The following is a 12239-nucleotide window of genomic DNA, read 5'->3' on the forward strand; positions in this document are numbered from 1 at the left end:
TAGATATTCCTTCAATGATTCTGTAACTGTCACAGCAGTATCACATGGTGAATAAAAACATCCAATGCTGGAGTTCACGTACACGGAACCATTAAGGGAAATACTCATTAAAACAGGAAATCATAGCTTAAGTCTTGGGACTTGGTACCAATTTTCATATAACTTCATCAATGCTATCTCATTTAATTTTTATTTGCACTTGTAATGTAAAGAAGCAATTCTACAAACTCACAAGCTAAACTACTTCACCTGCTCAAAGATAATGTTTAAATCCATATGGGTAAAGTGTAACAAAATATTCTATTTTACTGGTTTCCTCGTTTCCAACCTGGATCATACTGTAATACTGTAACCCTTGTTATCTTTACCCTAAAGTAAAAAGAGGACTGGTAAAGTGAATACACACACAATTGATCACCATCTCATTATTTTCACCATAGCTCAACAAGATTACTTCCATGTAGTCATATAAATTCTAAAATTACCTCTTTATTCACACCCTCCTCCAACTCTTCTTTTACATTAATGCTACATGGATAATCTTGGCCCTGTGGCAAAAATAACAAACTGTAATAAGTACTTTTAAGCAGTCACAGTCCTCCCATATTATATAAAATGTATCACACAGATAAACCCCCAACCATCACACTACTTTATAACTAAATAGTAGTTATTGTTAAGTGTTCTCTTTTGAGTTCAAAATTCTGAGTGACGATTTCACTATGGTATACTTCAATGGGAGGCAGCAAAAAATTGTAAGACTGATTAATGACAACGCCTTTGAAAATTCATTATGATCTTTCATTTCAGCCTTCTCCCTATGCTATTGTTGTCAATCATATTTTCTAGCTTCATTATCTACATATGCATATAATGGTAGTGTAATCAAATAAAATAACACAGCTACTACCTCAAACAATGAAATCAATGTTGTTCATATCAAATGACACAATACAGTGTACATCAACTGTGTGGGGAAGCAGAAAATGGACTGTTAAGTGCCACATCACTCATACTACTTTTATGATCAGAATAATAAAATGTCTAGAACAGTTACATCAAAACCTTGTTGCACTGAATGCTTATTTATGATAAAATTATTAAACGCACACACCCTACGTTGGCACACTACTTAATACTATTCTAACTTCATGAATTCCTTTCAGTGGGACAAGCACGTTTCTAACAGAACAAAAAGAGAGAGTAGGCTACAGGCTACACTAGTCCTATTCTGTGGATCTGAACTATGGGATTTTCTTGCTGATCTCAAAAGAAGACAAAGTTCTGGAAAGATTATTTATGGAACAGCACCAGCATATCAAGACTGAAAAACCCATAATGTCAAAGGAAGTGCTGGAATGAGAACAAATGAAACAGTGATAGCATAGGAAGAAAATCATTAAACTGATATTGGGATCTGTTGAGGATAGCATAGGAAGAAAATCATTAAACTGATATTGGGATCTGTTGAGGAGGTTAGATAATTAGCAGCCAAAGAATAATTTTTATTGGAAATCGTCTTACTGATAGAAACAAAGTAGACCACTTAACTTTCAGAAAGAGTATATCGACATTATAATGAAGCAAAATGGTGTACGCAAAGAAGATGCCTTGAAGAGAGATGCTGGGCAAAAGATAGAAAGACATCTTATTAATTGATTTTTGTATTAATTAACTGCCTACAATAATACTAATATACTAGTACAAATAATGATCGTTATGATTTTATTATTATTACTATCTGAGGCATGGCGGGCTACCTCTCTGAATTCCCATCCTGCACCTGGTGATGTCACTTCTTTGGCTTGGAGCTCGGGGCGCCATGGGGCACGATAAGAGCCACGCAGAGTACATCGACAGTATTTGCCATTCAGCCACAATTGACAGAATGGAGTGACTAATAGCCCTTCAAAAGTTCTGTCAAGTTAATAATTGCAGGCACAGGTGTTAATGAAAGACAGTACATTGGTGTGGTCTTGGCTATCTGTATTTGCTATTTGTTCTTCTCTGTGGAAGTCACATTATGCAACAAGCTTTCTCATCTGAAAAACTGCGCGATTTCAGTTGTGTTACTTGACTTAATACCTTGTGGCATTGCCTTGGAAGGGGTTAGGGCAGTGTCTAGCAACTAGACAAGCTTGTTATTGCTATTCAATTCCCCATGTTTAGCAGTGGATTCGATGATTTGGTAATCCTGAATACTGTTTTAAGCGTGACCATGTTTAGCCTTAGACCGAGTTTATGATGAGAATCATCTGACGAGTCCATTGATCTACCCAACTATCGTAGCCGTGCAGTTGTATTAAGTGAGAATGACAGTGGAATTTAGATGCTCCTTAGTCTGCTCCAGTTTTCTACTGTTGTGGCACACTTTGATTGTTTTGGACTTGGACTCAGGGCATGCTTATCATGCTGTGGCTGTTAACGTTGCCTCTGTATATCAGCCTCAGGGAATTCACCACTGCCAGCTACCGATAGGCTGCCTTCACACAAGTTGCGTAAATCACTATTCGAAATTTGTACTAAAATTTTGTACATTTTGATTCTTGGGGGTTTGTTGGGTTGAGTGCCTTTGCTGTACATACTGTCGAGCACTGTTAGAATGGTCACATGCTGATCATCTCTATGTGAATCACACGTCACATTCAGATGTCATCCAAACTTGTGAAAATATAGCCTGTTGGTAAGTAACAGGCACATTTGACGCTCAGTGACGAACAAGCAAAAGTGTGTAAAACCATCAAGTGTTACTGAGCTCTGAATGTTTTTCATGTTCGTTCACTGGCCATTTGTGAGGTGGAGAGTGAAAGAAATTTATTCCATCTCTGGGTGAGTTACTGCTTACCACATTTAATTGTTCAAGTGTTTGTTATTTTAAAGTTGTCATGAAGTGAGCTTTTCTCACCTGTTATTTATTTACTGCTACAAGTAGGTTCTGACTACTAATTACTGGTTCTCCTTTTTAAAGGGTGTTCTTGAGCTGCTATGCATGCACATTCACATACTGAATCACTTAGGGATTTTCTACAGTATGCCGTAATAGAATTTTCACTTTGTCTGAAGCCAGTTATATCGATCGGTGCACGCTCATTCTCTTTTTAATTACTTAACTGCTCACTGGTGCTAGATTTAGAAACTTGCTCTGTCTGTCTGCCTGAAGGTAGCTCTAGAAATCAGTGCACCTGTTTACTTTATTAAATTATCTAGATGCACTTGGAGGTGTATTTTAAGAATTTCCCTTTTCTAGTGGTCCCGAGGCAGCTATAAATTGCTCTGTCTTCCAGTATAGCTATTCAGTTTTAACCTTTGAGACGAGTTAGGCTTCTGTGTTGTCTTAAAGAGCCATCTGTTCCAGATAATTATTTGTTGAAGCATTTTCTCATTTGCGGTTTGTGAAGATGGAAATTTTGAATCTAAAATCTAAGAACTTGTGTCAGACACAGCTTTAGTCGTTAACTATTGCTTTATTTAAATTGTCACTAAACTAAGGTGTGTACTGTCTTAAATTTGAAAGTTCGGAGTGGTGTTTGTAATCCTGCTAAGGTATCTGACTTTAGTTATTATTCTTAAATAAAAACATTTTAATAAACAATGGAGACTCATGTGAACCCCAATCCATCTAGTCGTTCCACTTAATTTCCCCTTTTCCTGCTGGATGTTTGGTTGGTAACAGGTGATGGTAAAGGGGGAAGGTGTCATACTGTCATTCACCACGAGGTGTGTGTTTACAGGTATCCACTGCGGAACATGGGGTCCCACAACTGTCCCAGTTTGTCCTCATTGAAAAATCAACAGTTTATCTACGAATTAAAAGTTTGTCAGCTTCTATGTAAGGGCGGTGTGCCCAACTTGTGGACGACCTCTTGGTGATTAGTACCAACTGCACCATGGAGGTATATGTTGCACTAGCTGCCTGAGCTCTGGCCATGACAATCTTGTGTCAGAATGTAGTGTGTTTAGAAAGTAGTCAGCCCCATCATAAGCAAATACATATAATTCAGGCACAATTGATCCATTGGGATAATCACTTGTGCGGTATTGCCCAATGTAATCTCTATTCTGAGCAGATTACATTAGCTCTGCAGTTACAGGGACAGCTGCCTTTATTTAGACAAATTAGGAGCAATAGGTGGTGAACAAGATTCTCCCACCGACATATAACTGCTGGAAGTAGTAGGAATGCTACGGACACCTATAAGGACCTCAGGAGAATTCACTTGGGAAATTACCATACCAAATAATGTTACTGCTGCAAGCTATAATGGAACTTTCAATGTAGAATTTAAAGACAGGTAAAATCCATCATATGGATCATGGCCATCACTGACAATGTTGTTGTTCAGATGCTGTACCCCCTGTGTTAAGCCATGTTTTCAATCGAATTTTACATGAAAGTGCAACATCAAGGGAGTTGTAAAAATCAATTATTGGCCTGAAATTGTCACCTCATATTAAGAGGCTACTCAGGCATAAACATTTTTGGCTATTGCAGTTTCCTCATGAACCTTTTCCTAGGTTCATAGATGAATGCATATGGCCATTCCATACCTGGAATTGCAAGTCAGAGATACAAATACTCAATAATATATTACAGAAAATGTGGCCACAGGACTGTTCATGGATTACCTTTGCTAATAAATGCACATCTTTTACTGAATTAGAGGCTTTGGTGTCTGCTATTGAAGTCTGAGTTTTGCAGACCAGCAGTGATGGGGGTTTAAGTGCCATTACCAGGATGGGGATTGAGATTCCAAGTAATTTAAAAGGGGACCACCCATAAGGAAAAAGTGTAGGATGTGTTTCCAGTGTAACAAAGAGTGGCATTTTGTATGGCGATGTCTGGTGACATGGAAGGAGAATCAAACAGCCGACATCACACAGAATGGAAGAGGCACGGTAGTGTTCTACTGCCTAAGGGCTGGATCTGTGCCAAGTCCGAGGTACGGGAACCCCTGCCTTATTTTTGGGTACAACTTAACCAGGAAAGAATGTGCACCCTCCTCAACTCTGGTAGTTCAGTTTCTCGTTTAGATTATCTGTGGCATTTGAAGTTCCGCCATACCTGTCAATTGCCTTGTTTGCATCCGTCCTCCCAATGTTGAGCTCTCACTGGGCACACGTTGCCTCTGGTTGGCAAAACTGAGTATTGGAAAATTTTCTTGGCCTGTGAAGTGGATAGTAAGTAAAAATCTTTCCGTGAACTTCATTTTGCAGTGTGTTTTTGTAAGTGGTAGTGGGTTTGTGCTAGTTTGTCAAGGCAGGGTTGTTTATTTTAAATTTAACCCAGCTGAAACATTCACATTGTGCTCCTGTCAGGTTGCCACAGGAATTCATAGTGTGTTACCGCAATGTTTGCCATTTCAGCTCAGTCACCTTCATCCAGTAGAGGTGATGCTGGTACTGGAAGTTTTTGATCGGTTACCACAGATGTTAACTAACAGATTGGACATCACCGATAAAATCCAGTACAAGATTTGCCTTACAAATGACATTCCAGAGAGGTTTTCTCCATCAGGGATGATATGTATATGTACTTTGATTAATAATGTGTTGTTCAATGTGGTCATCAGGCCCTCAACTTCAGCCTATGCTTCTACCATATTCTCAGTATCTATGGGCAGCAGTGGGGTGTTTCATCCTGTTGTGGGTTATTGTGCAGTTAATGAGAACGCAGTTTTGGAATCTGTGCCACTTCCCAATCTGCATAATTCTTTTACTTGGTTCAGTCAGGCTCAGTATTTTGCTGTCCTGGATCTCAATTTCGCATATTATCAGATCATGTTAACAGAGGATTTCAAGTATATTACTGCCTGCTGTAAAGATTGGAACCTCCACAATTTTAACAGGGTGGCCTTTGGTTTTCCAACGGGAGTTACCATTATGTGTTGCCTTCTAGATTGTGTTTTTGGTGATTTCACATTCAAGTGTGTCTCTAGTTACCTAGATGGCATGGTTGTTTACAGTTCTAGTCTGTCTGAAAACCTGTAACACCTTGAGGCAGTTCTGGTTTACCAGAGGGAGGTGGGACTTACTGTGAAGCCATCTAAAATGACACTGGCACATAGGTTTCATCCTTGGGACATCTTAGTTTCACTGATTGGATTGAAATTGACCAGGAGCATACTAGTGATTTGCGAAAATTTCCAGTTCCTAGAAATAAGAAAGCTGTGGCACGGTTCATAGGCATGACTAATTTTTTCGAAAGTCTGTGCCGAATTTTATTAAATTAGTGGGCTGCCTTAACGATTTAAGAAATTTCACATGGGATGAAAGTCATCCAGAATCTTCTGAAGCCATTAAGGTGGTTCTTAGTAACCCATTAGTATTAGACATACCAAATTTTGAGGTCATGTTCTTCTTGCAGACAGACACCTAGTTCTTCTGGAGTAGAAAGTGGTAGCAGTCCTCCTACAGCAACAGAATGGCAGGGGAGGTGTTGCATGTTGATGCCCTATAGCAATGCACCTTGAGAACTTTCACCTGCGGATATGAAATATTCTATGTATGAATGGGAAGCCTTGGCGGTTATGTTTGCCCTTAAGAAATTCAGATTTTATTTTGAACACCAGGAATTTTGTTTAGAGACTGACAATCAAGCTCTTAGTTAGGTTTTGGCTCATTATTTCCATAATACCCTCTTAGGCATTTATAAAACTGTTGTCAAGATCAGACGACACATCACCTGGTCCTCCCTGTATAAGCAAGCCTGGAGGTTGGTGGGGTCAAGATCACTCAACATGTCACCTGGTCCTCCCTGAATAAGGCTGTCCAGAGGTTGGTGGAGGAGTGTGAGAGCCGTAAGGGAGCTGAGCCCAAATTGAATTCCCTCAAGTGGCTTTTAGAGCCTACCCGTTAGGAATGCTTGATGGATTAACTTTGTATGGATTATATAGGTCCACTTCATCAAGTGCGTGTGTGTGTATTAGGCACCTACTAGTTATCATGGATTACTTTTCTCGTTTTTTTGACACATTCCGAGCAGAGAAATGACATTCCTGGCAGCTGGCCAGCATTTGTTATGAATTTTTTCTGTTTCCAGGCCACCGAGCATGCTTGATAGCTTCTGTTTCCCAGCTATTTGTGAGGTTCTGCTTTGACAATGGAATTAAAGATGTGACCACAAATCCTTTTACCAGCATACTCTGCTGACCAGGTGAACTGCAAGTTGAAGGCTGTGCTTATCTTTCACAACAAGGCTCAGACAACGTGGCTCAATTTTATCTTTAACACTGCATAACCCAAGTCCCTGGAGGCTGCTCCAGTATCCCTTATGTTAGCACATCCAGTCAATTTTCCTCTTGTCAACCTGTAGTCAATCAATGATTTGCTTCAAGAACAAGTCACCCTAGCAGTAACACAGCACAACTGGAGCCAGGCTAGACATCATACCAAAATTGCCTGTCACAGGTTATCCATCTGTTAGTCAGGGGCTAAACGGTTCATTGGAAAGGCTGGGGACACAGTGTTAGTCCGAAACCCTAATATTGCTGAAAAGGGGGAGTTAGGGTTCGATAGCAAGCTAGCTCCTCAGTTGTTGGGACCCTGTTAGATTGTCAGGGTAGTGAGTTCGGCAAACCTCCTGGTTCTGAATTTATGGACGAGTAAAGCCTCACACATGCACATTACTCATATCAAGGAGAGGCATATGTAAAGGGCTCCTTAATGGTGGGGACGGGGGATTTTGGTTTGGTGGAGGAGGCTGAACCACGGTGGGCTCCCTCTTCGAATTCGAGCCCCATGTGCCTGGCAGATGTCACTTCTCACAGCTCAGAGCTCGTGGCACCAGTGGGCATTGTGGAGCAACAATGGGTGTAGAGGAACAGCAGTGGATCTCATGGGCAGTCGGTATCTTGAAGCTGGACTGGAGGGTGAGTCATGCAGGGCTCGTGGGCAGCATGTACTGTTTAGCCTAACTTTATGTGGCAGTATCATTATACCATCACAATCATTACAATAATACAACCTTCTTTCAATAATGGTAACTGCCATAGGCTGATCAGCCCAAGATTATCATCACTCATCTAAAAGCTGGTATGTACACCTCTGGCACAGACAACAGTAGGGAGACATAGTGGCACAGAAGCAATGAGGCCTTCATAGATCACTGGAGGAAGTTGGAACCATATTTATACAATCAGGCCACTTCATTCCCATAAATTCTGGAAGGGGGGATGATCTCTGACGTTATGTTAAATCACATCCCAGATCTGTTCAACCAGGTTCTGGGCTGGCGAGTTGGGTGGCCAACACATCAATTGGAACTCACCACTGTGTTCCTGAAACCACTCGATCACACTCATGGCCTTGTGAAATGGTGCATTGTTTTCATGAAAAATGCCACACTCAATGCAAATACTTTCAGAAAAGACTTCCTGACACTTAAACGTTTACTCAATGGGAAACATGATCGTCACGAAGGAGTGGACCTAACATGAACCATGGACCGTGGCACTGGTAGCGAGGCTTGCGTGCCTCAGCAATACAGATAGTCGTTCCGTAGGTGCAACCCCAACGGAGGGGTATCTGTTGTGGGGCCAGACAAACATGTGGTCCCTTAAGAGGGGCAGCAGTCTTTTCAGTAGTTGCAGGGGCGACAGTCCGGATGAATGACTGATCTGGTCTTGTAACATTAACCAAAACAGCCTTGCTGTGCTGGTACTGTAAACGGATGAAAGCAAGGGGAAGCTATAGCCATAATTTTTCACGAGGGGATGCAACTTTACTGTCCATTAAATGATGATGGTGTCCTCTTGGGTACAATATTCTGGAAGTCAAATAGTCCCCCATTCAGATCTCCAGGATGACATCGTTATCAGGAGACAGAAAAGATGGAATGTCAGACCCTTTAATCAGGTAGGTAGGTTAGAAAATTTAAAAAGGGAAATGGATAGCGTAAAGATAAATATGGTGGGAATTGGTTAAGTTTGATGGCATGAGGAATAAGACTTCTGGTCAGATGAATACAGGATTATAAATACAAAATCAAATAGGGGTAATGGAGGAGTAGGTTTAAAAATGAATAAAACACAGGAGTGCGGGTAAGCTACTATGAACAGCATAGTGAATGCAGTATTGTAGCCAAGATAGACACAAAGCCCACACTTACCACAGTAGTACAAGTTCATATGCCAACTAGGTCCCCAGATGATGAAGAGATTAAAGAAATGTATGATGAGATAAAAGAAATTATTCAGATAACGAAGGGAGACGAAAATTTAATAGACATAGGGGATTCGAATTAAATAGTAGGTAAAGGAAGAGAAGGAAAAGGAGGAGGTGAATATTGAATGTGGGTAAGGAATGAAAGAGGAAGCCGTCTGGTAGAATTTTGCACAGAGCACAACTTCATCATACACTATGTGCTGAAAAGCTTCGGGCCACACCCAAAAACTTACTTTTCCATATTTGGTGCTTTGTGCTGCCACCTACTCCATATCAGAGACCTCAGTAATCATTATACATCGTGAGAGAGCAAAATGGGGCGCTCCGCGGAGCTCATTGACTTTGAATGTGGTCAGGTGATAGGGTGTCATTGGTGTCACATGTCTGTATGCGAGCTTTCCACACTCCTGAACATTCCTACGTCCACTGTTTCTGATGAGACAGTGAAGTGGAAGCACGAAGGGACACATGCAGCATAAAAGCATACTGGCCAATCTTGTCTGCTGACTGAAAGATACCGCCGACATTTGTAGAAGGTTGTAATGTGTAATAAGCAGATATCTATCCAGACCTGAAAGAACTGCAAAAAGGTAGGAATTGTATGAGATGGGATCTGGATAAAGTGAAAGGATCAGAGATTGTAGAGTGTTTCAGAAAGCACTAGGGAACCATTGACAAGGACATGGGTAAGAGATACAGCAGAAGAGGAAGGGTAGCTTTGAGAGATTACTAGTGAAAGTAGCAGAGGATCCAGTAGGTAAAAAGATGAGGCTAGTAGAAATCCTTGGGTAACAGAGGAGATACTGAATTTAATAGATGAATGGTGAAAATATAAAAATGCAGTAAATGAAGCAGGCTGAAAGGAATACAAACGTCTCAAAAATGAGATCGACAGGAAGTGCAAAATGGCTCAGCAGGGATGGTAACAGGACAAATTGAAGGATGTAGAGGCATATATGACTAGGGGTAAGACAAACACTGCCTACTGGAATACTGAAGAGACCTATAGAGGGTCTATACAAGGGCGATGCACTTGCGGGCAATATTTTGAAAATGGAAGAGAATGTAGATGAGGATGAAATGGGAGATACGATACTGTGTGAAGAATTTGACAGTGCTGAAAGACATAAGTTGAAACAAGGCCCTGGGAGGAGACAACATCCATTAAAACTACTGATAGCCTTGGAACAGCCAGCCTTGAAAAAACTCTGCCATCTGGTCAGAAAAATGTATGAGACAGGCAAAATACCCCCAGACTTCAAGAAGAATATAATAATTGCAATCCCAAAGAAAGCAAATGTTGCCAGGCGTGAAAATTACCGATCTATCAGTTTAATAAGTCATGGCTGTAGAATACTAACATGAATGCTTTACAGTCGAATGGAGAAACTGGTAGGTGCTGACCTCAGGGAAGATTAGTTTCGATTCCGTAGAAACGTTGGAACACGTGAGGCAATACCGACCCTATGATTTATCTTAGATGATAGATGAAGGAAAGGCAAACCTACATTTCTAGTATTTGTAAACTTAAAGAAGCTTTCGACAATGTTGACTGGCATACTCTCTTTCAATTCTGAAGGTGGCAGTCGTCAAATGCAGGGAGTGAAAGGCTATTTACAATTTGTACAGAAACCAGATGGCAGTTATAAAAGGGGAGGAGTGAAAGGGAAGCAGTGGTTGGGAAGGGAGTGAGACAGGGTTTTAGCCTATCCCTGGTGTCGCTCAGTCTGCATATTGAGCAAGCAATAAAGGGAACAAATGAAAAGTTTTGAGTAGGAATTAAAATCCAGGGAGGAGAAATAAAAACTTTGAGGTTAGCCAATGACATTGTAATTCTGTCAGAGACAGTAAAGGGCCTGGAAGATCAGTTGAACAGAATGGACAGCACATTCAAAGAGGGATATAAGACGAACATCAACAAAAGCAAAGCAAGAATAATGGAATGTAGTCGAATTAAACTGGGTGATGATGACAGAATTACATTATGAAATAAGACAATTAAGGTAGTAGATAAGTTTTGCTATTTGGGGAGCAAAATAACTGACGAAGGTTGAAGTAGAGAGAATATAAAATGTATTCTGGCAGTGCCAAGGACAGCATTTCTGAAGAAGAGAAATTTGTTCACATTGAGCATACATTTAAGTGTCAGGAAGTCTTTTCAGAAAGTATTTGCATTGAGTGTATCCATGTATGGAAGTGAAACATGGACGATAAATAGTTTAGACTAGAAGAGAACAGAAGCTTTCGAAATGTGGTGCAACAGAAGAATGCTGAGGATTAGATGGGTAGATTATGTGACTAATGAGGAGATACTGAATAGAATTGGGGAGAAGAGGAATTTGTGGCACAACTTAACTATAGGGTGGCGTACAAAATGTGTTACCAGTTGTTTCTTTTACAATTTACACCACACATTAGATACTCTGCTGGGATCTCTACAGAAGTACCAGCAGAGCTTGGAAAAACAAATGAGTTACGAAATGACATGTAATTCATGATACTGCCACTAGGAGACTAGTAACCAGCAATGGCTGACAACGGAAGACTGACGACATAGCAATGATCGGCAATTGTGTTACTTTTTCATGAAACGAAAAGCCTTGTTGTGACTCAGAGGCATTTTCGACAACAGTTTAACACACGATGGGTCCCTTGGACGAAGACCATACACGGGTTGTATGATAAATTTGTACAGGAAGGAACAGTATTGGAATCGAAGCGACCTCGGCCTAAGCCTGTTTGTTCGCCAGAGAATATTTAAGCAGTACGAGTTGCTCTACAGAGAAGTCCCGGGAAATTGTGCAGAAAGGCAGCAGTGCAACTGGGAATACCCAGTCGCTCCATTCAATGCATTCTTAAAAGTGGCCTCCACATGTACCCATACAAGATGACTTGTGCACAGAAGCTCACTGAAGAACACAAGCAGCAGAGACTACTGTTTGCTCAGTGGGTGGAGGATAGGGAAGAAACTCTCAACAACGTTTGGTTTTCAGATGAGGCGCATTTTCATTTAGATGGTGTGGTTAACAAACAAAATGTACACTTTTATTATTATTATTATTAAGCATTACAATCCA

At 40.7% G+C, this 12239-nt stretch overlaps 1 protein-coding gene across 3 annotated transcripts in view; it reads right to left on the reverse strand.

The window, feature by feature from the left end:
- The window catches only part of LOC126213561 (zinc finger protein 708-like), a 451089-nt gene that overhangs the window by 368110 nt on the left and 70740 nt on the right, over positions 1 to 12239 (reverse strand). For all 3 annotated transcript variants that reach the window (XM_049941393.1, XM_049941398.1, XM_049941399.1), the window contains exon 9: positions 486 to 548. In XM_049941393.1, the coding sequence (XP_049797350.1) occupies positions 486 to 548 (63 nt within the window). The remainder of the gene's footprint in view (positions 1 to 485; positions 549 to 12239) is intronic.

This window comes from Schistocerca nitens, chromosome 11 (genome assembly GCF_023898315.1).
Source record: "Schistocerca nitens isolate TAMUIC-IGC-003100 chromosome 11, iqSchNite1.1, whole genome shotgun sequence".
Lineage (NCBI taxonomy): Eukaryota > Metazoa > Arthropoda > Insecta > Orthoptera > Acrididae > Schistocerca > Schistocerca nitens.